We start from the raw sequence: 22,098 nt of genomic DNA on the forward strand, positions 1-22,098 counted from the left end.
CTTTGAGTCCACTTCCAGGTCTGCCACAGACTGCACGGGAGACCTAGGTCTGGGGGCCACCTGGGGCCCCCCCCACAACTGATAGAGCTGGGTACTTCCAGTTCATTTCCGGGTCTGCTGCTGGAACTCTAACGCACTTTCATCTTAGGTTTCAAGCATTTGTCCAATAGCTATTAGGTAACAGCATTGACCAAAGACAGGTTCTAGATATTTCTTATGCTAAAAGGGGTTGAACTACACCACCCTCTTCTGAGAAAAGCACCCTAATCTTAAGGATTATAAGGCAAAGCAGGGCTGAGGGCATCCTCTTCCACTTTTGATGTTTGTTTGCCCCTCTAGCGAAGCAAAAGGATACTAGAAACATTGTGCAGTTTAGTGAGTTGGTCACTTCCCTGAGGGGGAAGGAGATCTGGTTTCAGTCCCTGCTCAACATTATTTATGTATTTTGTATTAGTCACTGGATAAAATGCATAAATAGCATTGGAAGCAGGGGCTTAATGTGTGCTCCCTCTGCCATCCATGACCACATTGTGTCTTACATATATTTAGATCGCAAGGTCATCAGAACAAGTTCTAGTAAAAGGGAGCCCTGGTACGATGAGGGCACTATGTCCTCCTTTTATACAGCACATTATTATAATAATAATTTAAAAGTTTTGTTAGGTTCAGATTGTAATAAACAAATGGTGTAGCTGAATAGATCTAGGTAACAAACAAACCGATACCCTTGCTGCCAGGCTGTATCGATTAAGATTTCCAAACTTTCATTTATGATCTTGGCGATCACTGCAACCAGAAAGGAAGACTTGTAGCCGTTTTTGAACGCCGTTAACTACACCATTTAAGTGCTTATGTGCTTTGGAATCTTACTTTGTCTTCCTCATGACATCGCAGGGTTCCACATTTCTTAGAAATTATTTTCTGTGGCAAGTTTGCTCAGGTAAACTATCAACACCTTAGCTCACACTAAGCTTGTAAGAATATACTTTTTTTTTTTTTTTTTTGCTAGCTAATAGTTCTTGTCAAACAGTAAATGCCCTACAGACCACATAAGGACCTCATAACACCTCTGGAACCTCCACTGCTTTAAATGGTGCTATACAGGTGTCATTGGCAAGAAATAAAGTAAACAATCTTGTTAGTTACACAGAAAACCTGAACATAATCCAAATCACACTTTCACCCTTGGAACTATCACAATTACCAGGACTCAAAAACAACAAATCAGTAATTCATGCAATGATCAGATAGATGCGTCTATAACTCAAATACCAGACATGGCACAATAGAATCATGCTTTTCAGGATAAGGGTTCCCAGCTTCCAAAAATGGTTTGCAGCACAAAAGCTCTCTAGTTGCAAATGAACCTATACAACATTATGTTAATTATTTTAGATATAACAATTATATCAATAATGAACATACTTGTAGTTTAAGCACCTTCACATGAAAACCGGTGTGCTTTTCAATAGAATTTTGCCTCGTGATCCCAGGTAAGGATGAGAAAAAGGGAGGCAATTAGTTTCTCTTAAATCTAGCATGCATATATTTTTATAACGATTACATACAGGGTGCAGCATTTCTTATCAGTCAGTAACATCTCCCCCACCTTAACAGCAACTAAATATAGTACTTACCCTTATAAAACTTGTTTCTTTTCCTCAGATTATCACAGACTAATTGTTGGCCTAGTCTACCAACTTAACACATAGAGACTATTCTAGTATTGCACCTATCAAATACTGGTTGAAGTTTATTTTGGTCAAAACTGCTATGCGAGCACAGCTAGGACTATTTCATCAAACTTTATGTTGCATACATCTGATTTTACATAGGACTTAGGCACCCAGAAAGATCAGTAAAGGAATATATCCCCTAGTCCAAACAGAGTGTACAAGTTTACAGTAAACACTAATTTCAACTATGCAAGTGGTATACATTTCCAAATTTAATCAAACCCAAGACAAGGTCTGCACCCCCTCCCCTCCCTCCAATCAGCATGTGGGGGAAAATGCCTTGCCTCAGATTCAAGTACCAGCCTGCTGCAGGTGGTGGTGGCTCAGCTCTGACTTTTGCCTCTCGGTCACAGCAAAAGCTGGAACTGGCCCATCACCTGCCCCAAGTCCAAATGGCTGATCTGCTGGGTTATGTAGTGGGGGACAGAGAGAGGGGAGAAGAAAACTTTTTTTTTTCCCCTTAACCTTTACTTTCCTGATTTGTCCCTGTAGTTTCTGGCTACTTTCTGGTATGCTTTTTCTTGATGACCTGTGCATTGCGCCTTGGCCTGTATGATTTTGTTTTCTATTTGAGGCATCCTAGAAACTCCTCATGCAGCCACATCACTCTGTTGCCAATCTTCTTGTGCTTCTATATTGTTGGAACAGTTTCTTCAAGGCTTCCAATACTGTGCCCATTAAAAGCTTCAGTCTGTTTTCCCATGGTACCATGCTTATTAATTCTGAATTGGTTGAAATTCAACATTTTAATTTTGCTTGCTTCATACTTTCCCCATCTTAGGATCTGGAATTCTAATCATATCATGATCGCTTCCTCCCACGTCTCCCGTCACCTTCACATTGTCTACCATTTCTTCTCTATTTGTCAGGACAAGATCCAAGATGAATGATCCCCTAGTTGTATCCTCAACATTCTGGAACAGAAAGCTGTCCTCCACACAGGTTGGAAACTTTCTGGACAGTTTAAAATTTGGCTGTATTATTCTGACATTCACAAAAGCTTTCCCTGGAATCCGATATCAAATCATATTCTTTTCAGAGGCTGCAGCTCTTAGCTTATCTTGTTGGTTTCTTATGCTTCTTGCATTTATGTACATACATCAGACACATTTTAAACTCTGACCCATTTCCCTTTTGCATCACTTGTTGGCTATCCTGTAGATCTCTGCCCCTCCCCCCCCTTTTTAAATAGTTGAGCATCTTCTTACAGTCCTTTCCCCTCTGGTTTATTCTGTTGCTGTATTCACTATAACCCATGGAACTTAGTTTAAATCCCTCCTTGCTAGGTTGGCCAGACGTGCCCAAAAATTCATAATTTCTAAAGGTTAGGGTTGGAAGGGACCTCAGTAGGTCATCAAATTGGACCCCCTTCCCTGGGCAGGAAAGAGCGCTGGGGTCAGATGACTCCAGCTAAGTGCTTGTCCAGTCTACTCTTGAAGACCCCCAAGGTAGGGGAGAGTACCACCTCCCTTGGAAGCCTATTCCAGATTCAAGCAACCCTTACTGCGAAGTTCTTTCTAACGTCCAACCTAAATCTGCTCTCTGTCAATTTGTGGCTATTGTTCCTTGTTACTCCAGGGGGTGCCCTAGTAAATAGAGCATCTCCTATTCCCTGCTGCCCTCCCCTGATGAAGGTATAGGTAGCCCCTCCTCTGAACCCTCTCAAGATTCTCTGCATCCCTCTTGAAGTGCAATGCCCAAAACTGAACATGGTACTCCAACTGCAGCCTGACCAGTACCACTTAGAGGGGAAGCATCACCTCCCTGGACCCACTTGTCAGGTTTGGGGTGGGGTGGGGGAGAAATCAGGCTCCTCAGAGCTTGGGCAGCACCCAGGGGATCATCAGGATCAGGCCCTATGGAGTTCAAGCAGTGAGCTGATTCAGTGGTAGGAGGCACTGTGGCCACCAGGCACTCCAGGGCCACAGCATTCACTCTGCCTGGCGGGAACATCATGCTGGTCCCACCCCCACTGTATTTATTCGCATTGCAGTCAATGCCAAAAAATACAACAGACTAAAAAAAACACACAAAATGTGTCGACATTGTGGTTGACATCACTGAGACATCACTGATTCTGTTTGCACTAAAAAACATTTTACATAGGCTCCTACCCTGCCCCTGCTCACCAAGCCTCTAGGGGCAAGTCACAGCTGTGCAGGTGAGGTACGGTCAGAGATGGTTTTTCCACTTTAAGGTGCAACTGCTTCAAGTCAAGCAACACTAAACCAATTAACATATGTGCAGCTTTCTTAAGGTGTAACAAGACCTTCAATCTGTTTACTGTCCTTGTCTGTCTTTAACATCATCCTGTTGTATATAAGAGCAGCTCTCCAGCCCATCAAGACCCTCTTGAGAGCCTAAAATGCTTGCAATCTCTCAATTTTCTTGTCATCTGCAAATTTGATCTGGAACCTCTTTATTCCAGCATCTAAATGATTAACGAACATAAGCAGCACCAGAGCTAGCACAATACCCTGTGATATCCCATTTGAAACCTCCTGCCATACTGACAAGAGCCCTTTACAACTGTCCTTTGCTTGCAGTTAAACTAGTTATGTTACCACCTTATAGTAATCATCTTACTCAAGTATCTCCAGTTTATCTATGAGAATGTTCGGGACTTTAAGCAAAAGTTTTAGAGTCCAAGTGTCAAAGCCCATCATGTTAATTGTGTTCCCTTCATCTACCCAGCTTCTTAGTTTGAATCAGGAAATGATATGGGGAATAAGGGATAAATTAGGATAAACAGGAAGGCATAAAAAGGAAAGTGAATTCCTGCAAACATTATAGGTTAAACAGGCATGTTCAACAGAACCTGCAATATAATTAACATGCCCAGCTGAACAAATAGTAGAATCTGTGATAGAAATAAAGAATAGCACATTGTGGGAAAGGAAATCTAAGTGAGTAACTTAAAAACAACACTCTAGCTAGTAATTATTGTGACTAGATGCATTAAATGCATGCATGTTGTCCAAGGTATACATTCATTAATTTTTTTTAATTGAATGGAAAAAAAAAGTAGTTTTGTTAAAAGAGACAATAAAGTAAGAAGCTAAACAGGATGATGCTAAACAACTTGAGATAAGGCACCTTCCTTCCAGGAATTATTTTTTTACAAAAACATGAATTCCAGCTGAACAACATCTACCTCAATCATGAAAAACGATTCAGTCAAGTTCTCAAGAACTCGATAAAAAAACCCTACTTGAATTAGCCAAGCAGAGGATGATGACAGAGGCAATCAGGTGCAAAACATGGAGGAGATACCTGAGAGGAGAGGAGTGAATTGAAGAACTCGGCAGATTTAGAATAAGGTAAGAAGAACCTGAAATTAAATTTCCCCTATTTCTAAGGCTCCTAAACAGGAGCACTGTGATAGTTGCTTCCTTTTCCCTGTTCCTGGAGCCAACTGTTATGCAGCTGAACAAAGTACAATATTATTACAAAGCAGACAGTGGGGACTTCTCAGTTTATTTAAGCAAGATGCAAATAATCTGTTTGGTTTAAGGTAAGCAACAAGCAGAAAAATTGGGACTGGCATCATGTTATGTAGTTAAATTATGCTCTTCTCTGATATTTATTGCATGAGTGGATTGAACTACATGATTTTTTGAATAAGTGATACAGCCACCTGTTTGAAAAATAACTCAACAGGAACTGGCTAAAAATGTTTATTTTTTCTGTTCTGCTTCTGACCATCTTAAACCCACTCCAGAGCAGTGTTCTCCACTAGCTGAAGGACAATCCCCAAACTTCTCCTCCACCCCAACTTTTACATAAGAAATTGAATGTGTTCTTTTACATGCTATCCATGCTATCAAAATCATGCATCCTGCATAGTCTCAGTGCAGACTTGGAGCTCTCCATAAGAACTGAATAAAAGGCATGCAGCAATTTAGTCTTACAAATTAAGATTAACGCTGGGGGGGGGCAGTGTCTTAATGTACTGCCTTCACAGCACATATGCTACAGTTGTTCTGTGTACAGTTAGTCTTGCTCTTCAAAGGATTAGTCAGACTCACCCTCAAGATATTCCAACCAAAATAAAATCTGAGTTCATTCAAAAGAATCTCAACTCCTTTCCTTCTTAGAAACCCATTTTTTTCACATTTTTAGGGGAATTGGAGGGGATGGGGGAGGGCAAGAGGATTAATCAATTAAGGCAGAGAGAGATTCCTTTTAATATCCTGAAAAATGGAACATTACCCTTTTTCAGGATACAGAAATTTTGAAAAAGATGCTCTTTGGACTAATTACAGGCCAGATTCTGGTGAGCAGTCACAGCCACAGATTCTGAGTTAAAGCATGTAATTAATGCCTGCTCCAATCCATACCTAGGTGGCTTAACTTCCCTTTGAGGGTTAATTTTCCATCCCTCTCACAGGCAGTGGGCAAATATGCAGGATGAACCTAAGAGATGACATAGAGGGTCAGCAGAGGTTCATCTGCCAACTATTTACAGGATTTTTTCTAATAGGTAGTTTTAGAAATTTGGATTGCAAAGCCTCTGCAGCAAGAAAGTCTGACTGATCCAGACCGTATTTGAGAAGCAGAACTAAACAGGAAGGTTCTTCAAGTGATCCTCCCCACTCCACCCCCAGCCACACAAGCACACCCCTAACAACAGTTAAAATGGATCTTCCCCTAATGTAGAAAGGCTGAAGGTATCCTATAAGGATCCAGAGTTTTCTCTGTTAATACCATGTTCTTTTGCATATAACTGATCCTATTTTTTTTTTTTAACAAGCCATCTGGATAAAATTGGGTACACATTATATACAAGGTACAGCCCCAGCCCCAGTGTGCAGCTCCCAACCTCTAAACCCCCAGCCCTGGTGCACAGTCCCCAGCCCTGGCAAGTAGTCTGTGGCCCCCCAGTTTCAGAGATCCCAGACCTCAGGGACTTACTTATTCATACTCCAAGTAAGATTTTTTTCCTTCATAGAAAATAGGATGCATTTGGGAGCACGTATATATGAGAAAATATGTTAGTGGCATCTGCATTGTAGAAAATGGATTATCACTGCTTTAAGTTTCTGTCTTATGCAGTTTTATACCTTAATGCACTGATAGAATTTATTTTATTAAGTCTAATTTTTAGGTTAGTTTTGTTCTTATAGAAAGCCGCAATCCGTAAGTTCCTTCTGAATGGTACTTAGATGCACTGTCACATTTAGGTCAATGTTCCACTTATCTAGAGCTGCTCATTCAAATTTTAGCAAGCTACTCAAAATTGCATTAATTATCAGTAAATGACTCAAAATTTACAATTACTTTAGAACCAATGTATGAAACGTGAAACAACATGCTGTTATTGGTGTTAAATGAAAATCAAGCTCAGAAAACAAAAAAAAAGTTTTCTTTTAACAGAGCACTATAACTGTTTTTTAAAAATATATATTTCTGGACCAGTTATACCAATCCTGCTAACTATAGCACAGTGTCCTCATTTTCAATCAAAACAAAATGTTTTCCCCTCTGAGATTGATAGTTTTTTTTAAAAAATCCTAGTTCAAGCTACTTACTATAAAAAAAGATCTTCACTACATGCTGGTTTACAAAAATAACATTTATTAATTTTCAATCCTTCAAAATTGCCAGGATTTATTTAAAAAAACAATTATTCAATACACATATAATATTTCACTTTTTCTTTTGAATATGACAATAGAAGACCACAAGGTTTATACTTCTCATGTGCCCAACAAAAGATTGTTGCTTTTTAGCATTAGAACTTTGGATCTGTTCTATTCTTGTACAGAAGTTTAGATTTTCTAAAATAAATCTAAAACAGCAAATAAAGCATAACATTTTGGAACAGGTCGTCATAGCTCACCCCTCCCCTCTCCACCTCAATTATCTACAGCTTTTGTATATTCAGATGCAAAGCACTCAGAATGATAAATTTAGAAGGTTAAGAATTTGGAGGGGCAGAGGGTGGTGGTGGTGGCGGTGGCGGAGGGGGTGGTGGCGGCAGCATAAATGGGAAAGGGAGACCATAAATATTAAAATTCATTGGCATTCCTGTCCAGACCATATCAGTAGTCCCAGGTGGTGGGGGGGGTGGAGGTGGAAAGGGACAAATTCCATTGTGAACAGGTCCAAACACTGGTGGAGGAGGAGTAGGGGTAGGAGTAGGAGTAGGGGTAGGGGTAGAAGTACTAGGAGGAGGAGGAGGAGGCGGGGGAGGCGGAAGAAGAAAGGGATAGTGCTGAATCATGTCTTGTGCAGTTGCCTGTGGACACACGGCAGATTTCTGATGCATCCTGTGATCTGAAGAATACAGCTGTGGGGGTCTCACTTGTGGAAGTCTCAGTTGTGGTCTCAAGAAGTGTGGAGGACGAAACAAACGAGGACCTCTCCCTCGTGAGTATTCTCTGCCACAATATAATCTTGAATAACTTGAGGTAGGCTGCTCCGCAGGAGGACACTGAACTCCATTTTTCTCACCTTAAAAATACCCACAAGATTACCTTATTTCCAACACAGCTTAGTTTTTAAAATCTTCCCAAGATAGGTCCCCCCCTGCCCTTCTCCTCTTGCTCCACTCCTGATCTCACACGCATACACACACTTAAAAAATCTTAAAATGTAGGGATACAATACGCTTGATGTTTATGAACTGATGTATTCCAGATTTTTTTTAAAAAGAGGAAATTAAGAAATAGCCTGAAATGTAATCACATCGTTTGTTCAATTTCAAACACTTATTTTGGTAAATTAAGAGGCCAACAGCTTTTGTGCTCAGTATAAGACTCTTGAGTTTAACGATGAAAAATTTACACTTCCCATCCCAGGAGAAGTCAATGGTGTTACTATATTTACTTTAAAATGACTACTTCCAAGTAAGCACCAGTGAAGTTTTGAGATCATAGTTTTGTTACAAAAAATAAAGAAAGAGAAAAGCACTGAGGTTTTAAAGATGTACGTCTTGATTCATCATAGACGATCGGTTAAGCTTTAAATAATAATAAAAAAAAGTTAATTTATTCTACTGAAAATGAATCAGGATGTCTGAACAATCAAGCTCAAGAATCTCAAAATTAAACTTCCAGGCAATCTGTTTTTTGCAGCATCTACTGTTTAGTAATGAACACATATGCAAGCCTTGTATGAACTACACTGCCACGCTGTACCCTACAATTCAGTGCAAAAATATTTTGCATCATGCTAAATTCTTAAATGAATCATAGTGGAGGTAAACAAAAATACATAACAGTGACATGGAGATGGAACCTGTGAAAACCAGAAGATGCCTATGGTCCTGGCACAGCTTATTGCAAATTAACTGCATTTAATCTGTATGAGCTGGAAACTTACCTAACATGGAAGCAGAAAGGTTTTTTGGCAGGCTTTCAGCTTCGAAATCCCTCTAGAAGGGAACCTGTAATATCCTACAGGGGAAATCTACCACCCCCATACATCTAGCATACAGCCCTGGTCCTGGGCTGCCTGCCCACCACCCTTTAAACTTCCAAGAACACAAACAGCCCGAGAAGCTGCTTTCTAGTCCCAGACTGCTCATGCACTGGGCATTGCAAAGGGACTTCTGACGACCCGAGGACTGGGAAGTAGGGCTGTGCGAAATGGAAGCATTCCGTTTTGACCAGCATTTAGACAAAACAGTGTTTTGTTTCAACTTTTGTTTCGAGTCGAAACGGCTATTCCATTTCATTCTGTCAAAACGTTTTGCTGTTTTGACCCCGTTTCAACGTCTCGCCCATAGGATATAATGGGACTAGTCGAAACAGGCTATAAAGTTGCCGTTTCTGGCCAGATTTGGATGAAACTTGCAGGAATGGTAGCCCCGTTTGAGGGCATGACGCATGCCAAGTTTCAAGAAGACAGGTAGAGCTGGAGTACTGTGTCCAGTTCTGGGCTCCATACCTCAACAAGGACATGGTAAAGCTTGAGAGGGTCCAAAGAAGGGCCACTCATATGATCAGAGACTTGCACGGCAAGCCATACAAGGAAAGGCTGAGTGATCCGGGACTCTTCAGTCTGAAAAAGAGAAGGCCAAGAGGGGCCTTGGTAGCAGCTTGCCACTACATCGGAAGCGTTCATCAGGGCTTAGTGAACAGGGCGCCCTTGGGGAAAACTACAAGTAATGGTTACAGACTGGACACCCTAGTTGAAGTAGTTTTTCCTAATGCTGAGCCTGAAATGATCTGCCGGGAGTTTGTGACCATTACTCCTAGTTTTCCTCAAGGGTGCCTTTTGTGGCCTCAGCAGGGGCTAGCAGACCAGTAGTTTTCACCCTGCTGCGCCTTAACACAAAGTGTCACCCATGTCACAAGTTTTGCTCGTCTGCAGCTTGAGGTGCAGTTTCCCCAAACATCTGCACCCATCTCCTGGAAACTTGGCTGGCTTTGTGAGGCTAGCATGCCTGCAGTTTTGACCCTGCTGTAGCTTAACACATACACATGACATAAGTTTTGCATTCAAGATTTTGGGATACTGTTTCTCCAAACCCCCTGCATCTATATCTCCTTGAAATGTGGCAGGATTTGTGGCCTCAGCAGGGGCTAGCATTCCTGTAGTTTTAACCCGGCTGTGGCTTAACATATACACGACACAAATCTGGCTCTCAAGACTGGGGTGCAGTTTCTCCAAACCCCCTGCGCCTATCTTCTTGAAACTTGGCACACTTTATGCCCTCAGAAGGGGCTACCATTTCTGCAAGTTTTATCCAAATCTGGCCAGAAATGACCAAGTTATAGGCTGTTTCAACCTTTCCCATTATAACTTATTGGTGAAACGTTGAAACAGTATCAAAATGGTGAACCGTTTCGACTTGCCTTGTTTTGTTTCAAGGCTGTTTCGACCATATCTGTTTCATTTCAATTTTGCCGTTTCAACTTCAAAACAGGTCGAAACAAAACTGGTGGCGAAATTTTGCACAGCCCTACTGGGAGGCACCCGTTTTCCAACCTGGGTGCACCTTATGACAGCACAGCAGACCTACCCTCATTCCCTCCAGGTGGCAGCACAAACAGGGCAATCTGCAAGCTGCCCTGTCCTCAAGCTGCTCCAAGCAGCAACAAGAAAAAGGTCAGCCTGCAAGTTGCTTGCAGATGTTTGGACAGAGAAAAGGGTGAAGGAGTACCCTGCAATGGGAGGCAGGAGCTAATCAAGGAGCAAAGACCCCACACCCCACCATCACTTGCAGGCAACCCCTCCATCCTTGCTATCCAACTGAGGCTATCCCCAGGTGTTCTGCATGCCTGAAACTCTGCTGGCCATGCCATTCTGACAGACCCCCTGCACCACCCTCAGCCAATTGGGATTGTGGGACTGTGGAGGGGGCAGCCCCCCGTTAAGAACAGAGGCAACCCCTGCCTAGTCCCACTGATTAGCCAATTGGTGGGTACCAGGAAATGAGCAGGGGCACTAACAGCTTGCTCCTGGATGAGCTATCAGGGGGCCATGGGATACAGGCACCTCTGCTTCCCTTATAAAATGGAAACCTGTTTAAACCAAAACCTTTTTCTGGTTTAATGTGATCCCATCCTAGACAGATTCCACTGTATTTTCCATATAATCACCCAGTCATTTTCAATTTTTAATAAAATATTTATGCAAAATACTTGCATTTGTGTGCCAATGATTTATTATTGTAATTTACTGAGAGTATGCATGTATAACTTTGTCTCAAAAATGATCAAAAACTTTCAAATTTGAGGCAAGTACCATACTAGTGTATTAAGGATAAATGTAACCAGTATTTTTGACAGTTACAGTTAGGTTTGTAGAATTTCTATGATCAAAATTAATTGTCCAATACAGAAGTGAGAGAGAGAGAGAGAGAGGGGGAGAGAGAGAGAGGGGGAGTGAGTGAGTGAGTGAGTGAGTGTGTGTCAGTTATTCCAGAATCTTAATCAACTCAGTTTCTATAACTATTTATAAAACAGAAGAAAAGCAGATACTTTTCCTGGAATAATCAATATATTTGTAGGTTTTATAAACAAATCTACATGGACTAGAATAGAAAAAAACGACTACACAAAAAACAAAGTAATATTCTGTAGGTTCACTTGCCAAATACAATTTAAAAACCTATCAGTCCTCAATTGAAACATCACAATCTAAGGAAAATGTGTTCCATTCATGGAGACTTTGGTCAGGTTGTCCCTCTATTTTCAATGACTCTGCATTGAGCCATGGGACTCTATGAGGAACATGCAGATTTTGACGTGTGTTGTCTAAGCTAGGCTATTAACAATCCTCTTTTTTAAGAAAGAGAGATAGCTGCCTTTATCATTCAGTAAGCAACAGAATAAATGAACTACATTCCAAAGAAGGCCACTAGACCAAGGGAAGTATTGAATAATAGGTAAATGGATCATTTAGAATATGTAGCTTACTCACTGCTGGCACTGAAGTTAACCAGTTACAGAGATAAAGGATCATTTAGCAAAATAATTAAAGCTCCCCATAAAACTAATTAGTGTACTTATTTTTAATTACAGATAAGCAATCTTCCCTTTCTCAATTAGTTAGTCCAAGATTAAGAAAAGTACCCTCATGCATTTCCAATTATCATTTTAAAAAGTACTGATGAAATGTACAAAGACTCAAATGTTGTATTAAGATAGATTTAACAAGCTATCACCATTATGCAATTCCTATTTAGTTTTGGGAACTATTGTTAATTGTTCCTATAACAGTTACTCACTTGAGTCATTCGTATCAGATCTGGACTTCTTTCTTCCTTGATTCTGAGGTTTCTTTTTCTTCTGTTTTGCTTCTCTCTCTTTTTCATCATCACTGAAATCTAAGGCCTAACAAGTGAACAGACAGATAGTACTCATCAAAAACTTGTTTTATGTTCAAGAATCAGCCTTTTAAGATACTTTAGAGGTCCTGCAGGTAAGTGTATGCTCAAGTGATTAAATAATGCATCATTATGCAGGTGTGCAATGGAATCAATTATGATTACATGGGCATTTTAGTTCTAGCATTTACTAGTTTGAGTCCTCGACTCACAACCTTCGTACTCTTACTTTAAGTTATAATTCACTTGAATGTTGCTTAAAATATATTTTTTGCTTGTTAAGAATTAATGAACTGAATGCAAAAAAGATCACCTAGTAGTACACAACTAAATTAGCCTTCCAGAAATTGCAATTTGGCCACCACATTCCAAAAATCCTTTCATCATGAGTGAGGAAGCAATATTAATTTTTGGTCTCCATTACATCCAACCCTTGAACCAAATTAAACATATGTACCATATTATATACATAAGGAAAAAGAAACATTCCTCACATTTTTCAACTGATTAGTGGCAAAAAGAGAAAAAGTGACTGTTATGCATTTTGTGTATCCAGCTTTGAAAAGTAATAAAAAAGAAATGTTAAGGAACAATAAGCAACACAAAAAAAGAAAGAAAATACCACTGCATTTAATTTGATACCTTTTGCTTAACTCATTATGCACAACAGATAAATACATTCTGTAAAAAGTTTAACACTGGCAGCTCTGGTTTTAAGGAGTACTATATACACTAAAGGCTGAGTAATAGGAAGAAACCCCTCTCTTAAAAAAAATATAGAACATTCATTTTTTAAAAATATTTTCCATTTCTACAGTGCACTAAATACTACAGCATCAGTTTTACTTCAATTAACTTTGGATCTGCTATATTTTGAATTGTGGTTAACAACGTTAATTTACATCAATATTAATAAGAAGAAAGTCAAAGTCTTGTAGTATAATGAGTCCTTGGAGAATTGATTCAATGCCTTAGACTCCAAAAAGAACAACAAATCATTTTGCTGCTATGCTAAAAAATTATATTAACAATTGTAGAAAAATAGGCTCATATTTCTCTTAAAAGCCTTTGTTAATAAATAGTTTTACTTTATAATTCCACATGATAATAATAAATGAACCATAAGAAATATCACCTAGCATTTACCTATGAGGAAACCTTTCAGCGATTCCTCTCAGATGATAGCTCTTTAAATTCCTTACATTAAGCAAGTGGAATAGAAAATTTCTTGAGACCTATTAATTCAAGAAGGACCGACCTCCTGTGGCTTAGAGATTTTAATTTGATGCTATGAAAGGATGGATTCTGGAAGACCTGCTGCTTCCTTCTAGCATTGCGGAGGATGTTTATTTCATTTGTTGCTATAAAAAGCGAATAGCCAAGATGCCATCACGCAAGTCCCATGATGAGCCAATGAGCTTATGGTTCAAGCATACTGGGTTCATTCACAGACTGGCATTTACAGAGAGCAGGTGGGTGGGAGTGTGCTTCCTGGCAGAAGACCTATCCAAAAAGAGAACCAACCCAGTAATCTGCATTGCCTGGGAGCCAGCAGTGCCGTGGGAACTAAACATTCCATCACCCTTGATGTTGCTTTTTCAGTTCTTAAAGGAAGGGGCTTTGCTTTGGCCATGGCAGCTATGGTCTCCCAACCTCAAGGGCTTCACACTCCCCCAGCACTGGGAGAAGTCAGCAGCTGTGGTCTCCCAGCCCCAGGGACTTCAAGCATTCCCAGGGCTAGGAGATAACAGCAGCTCATCTCCCAGTCACAGTGGTGGATGGGGCACCAGCTTGCTTCTTGCTAGTGCAGGGAAAGCCCAGAACCCTCCTCAACCAGCAAACAAGGCATGGTAGGATCTAATGTGTGATCCCATAATCATGCCTCCTGCCATGCACATGTGGCATGGCAGGAGGCATGACTGTGTGGATCAGGTCACATGGTCTTTACCTCATGCGTAGAGGGGCCCTAGGTCTGACTTCAGGAAACTTGCATAAAATTTAACATTCATACAAGTTTGGTCCATAAACCTAGTGAAGTCATTCTAGGCTTGGGAAGAATTGCATCCACAAGTAGCCAATTAAAAAAAAAAAAAAAAAAAAAAAGGTTGCTATGGACATATGGCTTTCTATCATTGCTGGGAGAAAGTAAGCTGGCATGATCCCACTGAATTCCTCCCATCCCCCCAAGGTTTTTCAAAGCTGCGGAGGATGGCAAAGAAGTCCCTTCTACAAGCAGGAATATTGATTCAATACTTGCAAAAAGATAAGTGGGTTAGGCTATATAATTATGTCCAAACATCAATGCTATATGGCTACTGAAATACTGACTTTCAGAACCCAAACTCCCACAATACTTCCTTGGGGAGGAGTGCGGGTGGAAACATCAGGCAAATAAGTACCCATGTAAAAAATATTCTTAATTGCCAAAAATCATGACCCAAGACCTATTATGAAGCAAAGTAAAACCAGTCTCTCTAGATCGTCAATGGCTAGGAATAAACAGAACTAATGGAAGTGGCAACATTACAAACATTCCTACATGAATGCGTGTGCCCTTATAAATTTGCTACCTCCACCAGAAGCACTTATTTTCATATCCTTAAAAAAATTTCTAATAGCCGCTATAAGCTTGTATCAAGATTTTGGGCCTCACAGGATGGTTCTAAAAATGTCTTAGAAGTATGGTTGAACACAGTACATAAGAAACTACCACACAAAGGCAGACTATAGTTTCATCTAATCTAGCATACTGCTTGCACACAGTTAGGTAAAAGATGCTTAAGAAGAATACAAGAAATAGGGCTCATCTATATTAACCCATCCCATTATACGGTCAGTGGGTACATCTACACACTAGACCAATTTACTGCACAGTAAAAAAAGTGTCACCATCTACATGTGCACTGCAATTGGGGCATAGTATATTAATTTACTCTGGTGTCAGACGGCCCCATCACACACAGGTACTATCGGATGGCAGAGTAAATTACTGCACTTAAATGCACATGTTGACAGCGATGTCAGGATTAGATTACTCTGGTTCAAATTCCACCAGAGTTTATTCAGTCGCATTAACTGGACATGTAGATGTACCCAGTTACTATCAGTAACAAGTTTTCTTTTTGTAGCTTTAGCTCCTTGATATCAAAATCCTCCTTTCCTGACTTTCTCCCTGTCATCAATGCATGTTCCTGACATTGTCACCACACTAAGAAGGAATGAAAATAGGAACTTCAGCAGCTACGGACTCCAGCATCTTATGACAAGCAATAGTATCACTGACTCTTACATCTAGGCAAGCAACATTATGTACAGTAGTGATCCTCCACTTGATTTTTTGTTGTAATACTATTTTCTTTATTATCTTGACTAAGTATTCTCACGAAGGTTTCCTAAAGCTCAGGAATTCATTTTTAGCATCACTGTCAGACTAACATTTTCCATATTCAAGCAGTGAAATTAATTTTGAGTTTTTCCATGTATGACATTACTGATAATGTTAATATAGATTACATGGGAGGAAAATCCAGCTGCATCGTTTTTAACAGCAACCAACTGAAAATGCCCATTCAGACATTTTTGAGAGATTTAGCCAAAGATCACAAGCCTAACTCTGTGTGCATGCAACTCAGTGATGTATTAACTCATGGTGAAATCCAGCAGCTGCTATTTGTTTTTGAAAAGCTTCACAATACTTTTCACTTTTGCATGATAAACCTATCAGATTTTCAACATCAGCAATGAAGAACTATATCCTATGGAGAGCAAACCTTAGCCTGAGCAAGACTTTTGGATGTGTTAGTATACCAAAATCAAATAAATTAACAGGAGGTGAGTATACTCATTTATCAGCATAGAAAAAGCCCAAGCAGCCTTACTAGCTGTTTAGGCTAATAAGATCAAAATAATCTTTTGTGAACTCAATTCATTGATCGTATTTTTAAATAAGCCATCAAAATGTTGGGATGAATATTAATGCTAAATTGTATACTGGAATAAGTAACAATGCCAAAATTAATCCATGATGGCAGCATCCTGGGAAACTTTGATTCATTCAGCTATTAGAGATGCCCAAACAGCTCAAGCAAGAAACTCCAATTTTATTTATTTTTTTTTTTTTAATCTTTCATTTTTGACATTCAGGAGACTACCTGCAAGCCATTTCCTACTTGGAACTTTGGATGCTGTTTGAAAGCTTATTGAGATTTTAAGTTATGTATGATACTGAATAAGCAAGTCTTATGAATAACTTCATAATACATTCCCTTTCACAATCCAATATATTGCTTAGGACTTATTTTTTTAGCAACGAATTTTAAAGCAGCAGCAGTTTGCAGCAGGGGCAAGTGGTTTCAGACATCTTCAGATAGCGAAGAACTAAGTATCTAAATATCATACTAGTATACTGGCCTGATGCCTGCCTGAAAAAAGATGAGAGCTTTCCATATATGGAGCTGCATAAGACAGAATGTTATTAAAGTATAATAAAGTAGAATTAAAGAGCACTGACTTCCAAGAAACCAGATGTACATTGTAAAGAGACAACAATCTTCACAAGCTGATCTCGAAGTAAATATGACATGGGAGTAAAGTAGCTGCTTTTGCCTACTTGATCCTGCAGACCTGTCTGACATGGAGCCCTTGTATTACAAAAGTAAACTGACATAAGTTTCAGAATCCAATGTTCTAAAGAGTCCATGATAATATGCACCACCCCTTCTTTTGCAAAGAAGCTAACTAAAAAAAAAAATAAGAAAAGATCTGCCATGCAGTAAACCTAATGTGTCCCCTGGCTATATACTGGCAGCTTGCATAAAGCCAGTCAAGAAAAGCTTTTCTTGACAACTGGTGGCTCTTCATATTCTTTAAGTTCTCAGTTTAGAGTCTAAATTGCTTTTGTTAGAATGGAGGCATGGCAGAAGCCAAATTACAGTAGGAACCATGGATCAATCAAAAATTCAAGATAAGCTGCTACCTCTGCTGCTAGAGGCAGGATGTTGGGACCACTAGAAAAATCTAGCTCTAAAATGCTAGGAAATGTGTATTTCTATTTCCAGAAGCAAGTAGGAAAAGGTGTTCTATAAACAGTCGATATTGGTAGAGGGCTATGTCTTAAGGAAAACAGATCACTTTCTTAACAGAAGACAAAGAAACCCAAAAACTAGGCTGCATCTTAAGCAAGGTGCTAGTTAAATCAAACTGTGAGTATAATGTGTAAGACTGAAACAAACCAATCAAATGAGCTACACATACCTCAGGTGGTGGTTCTTGGTCATGCAACCATGAAGCATCAGATCCTTTTTCCCTAAAAGATTAGACAGACATGTTAAGTAATTTAAACACTAATTCACTGCAAATGAATCCAAATCATTACTTGAACACAAATAAATGCTCTACAAAAATACTGTAACAGCACTGCTTTGAGAGCTCTAACACCAGGAAGAATTTTTTTAGATGATTTCAAAAAATGTTCTAAGTTTGAAAGAGACATTTTATTTAAACACATTTTCTAAATAAAGATCTTATCTCAAACCAATCCTAAGAACAATTTCCCATGTTCTACTTTGAATGAATGAAAGGTAAGAGTTATATGTAACTAGCCATTAATTTCGCTGAGTACTTACCAAAAAAAAAAAAACCACCTCTCTTTTTGAGGCAAACTGCTATGCTGCAATAAGGTGCATCTTCTTCCTAAGGGCCTATTTCATGATGAGAAAGCATAATTCGGAGGAACACACAAGTGAAAACAACTTCAATATGGGTCTATCTAGGCAACGTCTCACCTTCATGGCAATTTCATTCACAAATATAATTGCACTTCCTTTTATTTCAAAAGTCAGATGGCCAAGCTATGTCTTGATGCCAATTCTCAATCACACTTCCTTCCTGTTACCAGGATCTACACACAAGTGTTCTGGCAGATGGGAGGTTTTACAGACCCATAGTTTGAAATAATTTTCAGATCTCTCAAATACCTTTACTTATGTATTACAATAAAATCTTTATTATCTGGCATCCCCGGAGCAAGGGGATTGGCGGTTATGTAAAAATGCCAGTTATGTTAAATAATCCAACTTGGGTTTTAAGTTAACATGGAGTGGAGTGAAAAGGGGGGGGGGGAGGCAGCAGCTGCCACCACATGCAAACTCCTCCCCCAACCAAAAATTCCATTTAATACAATTTCCAGTTACTTAAGTGCCAAATAACAAAGATTTAACTGTAACATGCAATAATCAAGCCTACACTCACTTAACTCTAAACTTTCTTCAGGGAACTTAGGCAACATTTCTTGTTTAACAGACGTAAGATGAGCAATAAGACACCTAGATTAAGTACATTTAACTTAAATTGTCTAAGTAATCAAATTGAAAGAACAACAAAAACTGAAATTCCATTAACCAATCTTTGGGAGGGTGGGGGGCAGGGAGTTTGGGGAGAGATTTCCTTGGTAGCAGTACTTTAAGTTCATGAAATCAGTATCCGGTCAAATAAATATTTTAAAATAGGAAGCTTCTGCAAGAATACTTCAACTGAAGTGTGTACCCTTACTATATATTTACCTGCAATTCCAGACAATTAAACATGATCTTTACGCAAGTCTTTTACAAATGGAACTGTTACGTAAATATCACTGCAAAAACTTCAGTTGCAAACAAAACCAACTCAAGAATGTGAATTTCATGTATTGCTTTTTCTTGAAGCATAGTACTAATTCACAAGGAGATTCAGAGAACTAGGTAAAAGGTCATTCCTGCCTTCTGAAAACTACAGTTTGAAGGAACCACAACTTGTTTTGAGCAACTAGTATGTGATGTCATGAAGGTGCATCTGCTTTCCCATACCAAATGTTATCAGCCGTTGGTCTCTTTAAAAAGTCATCTTGTGCAACCTTATTTATATTTCTAGGTAAGTGTTAAACTCGGGTTAAGACTCAGTACATAAACATTTCAGTAACAAAGCACAAAAAATATGAAAAAATATAACTTTAAGGGATATACTAGATGAGTGAGCGGGAAACAAGCGTATCTTATAGAGGTGCGCCGATACATTGGTCCCATATCAGATCAGCACCGATACAAGTAAAGTGAGCTGCACAGCTTGGCAGCATGGAGAGCAGCCAGCTCTGGCTGGTAAGTCTGTTGTGAGGGAAGGGGTAGAGGTGGTGGGTGGAGGGAGGGCAGATTAAGGCCCCAGCAGCGAGGGAGGGAGTGGGGCTGGGGCAGGTGCCAGACAGTCAGAGCTGCAAGTGGCTCATCTGGGGAGCACGGGGGGCAGCTCCTACCACTACATACATGCTGGGAGGACATGGCAGGTGTGTACCCTCATGCATGGGACAACAGTGGTGTGCAGCTCCAGGCTGACGTGGCACCAGGCTCTTTCCGGCAGAAGCAGGGCCAGGCTGCACTCTGGGTGCACAGCGGTGGTGCTGGATGTGCGGGCTATGGGGCGCTACAGTGAATTTTGGGGAAGCTGCAGCCCCCCTATTGCCCCTTCCCAGCACCAATGTTGCCCACCCTGAGCACAACCTGACCCAACCCCCACTCCACCCCCACCCCTAGAAAGAGCCCAGTGCCACCTCGGCCCACAGCAGCAGCCTGCCCTTGATCCATATGCAGATCTAGGGGCACATATCACCCATGTCTCCCCAAGGGGGGTGCATAGCAGTATCCCCTGCACTGCCCCAACTGTACAGCACCTGCCCCAGCCCCACTCCCTCCCTCACCGCAGGGGTCTCAATCTGCCCCACCCCACCACGCTCCTTCCCACACAACAGTTACCAGCCAGACACCACTCTTCATGCTTCCCAGCTGCATATTGGAATTGGACTGGTATTGGCCAATATGACTCATTTAAAAAATAAAATAAATAAAATTTTGGTCCAAAAAAATCAGGTAATTGGCCCAAAAAACCTCTATCAGAGCACCCCTAATATCTTACAAGATACAGTTTAATAGTTGGTAGGGTCGTAAGGGACCCAAGCAGATCATCAAGTCCAACCCCCTGCCATGGCAGGAAAGAGTACTGGGGTCAAACCACCCCAGCAAGGTGTTCATCCAGCCTCCTCTTAAACGTCTCCCAGGGTAGGAGCCAGCACCACTTCTCTTGGAAGTTGGTTTCAGATCCTAGCCGTCCTGACAGTGAAGTAGCGCCTCCTGATATCTAGCCTGTATCTACCCTCTGCCAGCTTGTGACTGGATTTCTTGTCACACCTGGTAGTGCTGCTCGGGGGAACAGGGACTCCCCCAATGCCTGTTGGTCCCCCCTGACTAGTTTGTAAACAGCCACTAGGATCCCCCCTCAGCCTTCTCCTGTGGAGGTTGAACAGGTTCAGGTCACTTAATCTCTCCTTATAGGGCGTGCCCTGCTGACTCCTGATGATTCGGGTGGGCCCTCTTCTGGACCTTCTCCATGTTGTCTACATCCCTCCTGAAGTGCAGCACCCCGAACTGGACGCAGTGCTCCAACTGCGGCCTGACCAGTGCCGCATAGAGGGGGAGAATCACCTCCTTGGACCTGCCTGAGATGCATCTGTGGATACATGACAAGGTGTGGTTGGCCTTCCTGACTCCGTCCCCACACTATTGACCCATGTTCATTTTGGCATCAGTAATGACTCCAAGATCCTTTTCTGCCTCTGCACTGACAAGAAGGGAGTTCCCCAGCCTGTAGATATACTGCTGGTTCTTCCTCCCCAGGTGTATCACCTTGTACTTATCAGTGTTGAAACCCATCCTGTTCTCATCCGCCCACATCTGTAAGCTGCCCGGGTCTAATTGCAGCCTATTCCTCCACTCTAGTGTGCCCACTTCTCCCCACATCTTAGTGTTGTCTGCGAATTTGAACAGGGTGTGTTTTACACCCCCTTCCAAGTCGCTGATGATGTTGAACAGTGCGGGCCTGAGGACCGAGCCCTGCAGAACCCCACTATCCACATACCTCCAAGTTGAAAATGACCCGTCCACTACCACTCTCTGGGTGTGGCCCTCCAGCCAACTAGTGACCCATTTGACTGTGTAGGTGTCAACGCCAGAGTCCCTTAGTTTTTTTAATGGGAATGGGGTGAGAGAGCATGTCAAAGGCCTTCCTAAAGTCTAGAAAGACTACGTCCACCGCTACCCCTGCATCTAAGGATTTTCTGACCTGGTCACAGAAAGCCACCAGGTTGGTCTGGCAGGACCTGCCTCTAATGAACCCATGTTGGCTACCCCTAAGCATAATCTCCCCTGCTGGCCCCTCGCAGACATGCACCAGGATAACTCTCTTAAAAAGCTTACCCAGGACCAAGGTAAGACTCTGGTCCTTTTCTGTATTAAAATGAAACAGACAAAACAGAGGTTCAGGGATTTTTTCATCCTAAGTTTTACCTTTAATTTGATCTTCTTGTGTATCTATATGTCTGACCATTTTGTTAAACACGCTTGTGCTCATTTACTGTATGTTGCAAGATATTTCACTGTACGCGTTTCATAGATTTCATAGACATTAGGGCTGGAAGGGACCTCAGGAGATCATCGAGTCCAGCCCCCTGCCCAAAGGGCAGGAAGTCAGCTGGGGTCATATGATCCCAGCAAGATAAGCATC

At 41.0% G+C, this 22,098-nt stretch overlaps 1 protein-coding gene across 2 annotated transcripts in view; it reads right to left on the reverse strand.

Moving 5' to 3' along the window:
• Positions 1–7,296: 7,296 nt before the first annotated feature.
• The window catches only part of NAF1 (nuclear assembly factor 1 ribonucleoprotein), a 60,860-nt gene continuing 46,058 nt past the window's right edge, over positions 7,297–22,098 (reverse strand). For both annotated transcript variants that reach the window (XM_019534565.1, XM_019534564.1), the window contains exons 6-8: positions 17,770–17,821; positions 12,418–12,523; positions 7,297–8,192 (exon numbers count right to left, since the gene is read on the reverse strand). In XM_019534565.1, the coding sequence (XP_019390110.1) occupies positions 7,657–8,192; positions 12,418–12,523; positions 17,770–17,821 (694 nt within the window). In that variant the 3' untranslated portion in view covers positions 7,297–7,656. The remainder of the gene's footprint in view (positions 8,193–12,417; positions 12,524–17,769; positions 17,822–22,098) is intronic.

This window comes from Crocodylus porosus, unplaced genomic scaffold (assembly GCF_001723895.1).
Source record: "Crocodylus porosus isolate Cpor-Errol unplaced genomic scaffold, CroPor_comp1, whole genome shotgun sequence".
NCBI lineage: Eukaryota > Metazoa > Chordata > Crocodylia > Crocodylidae > Crocodylus > Crocodylus porosus.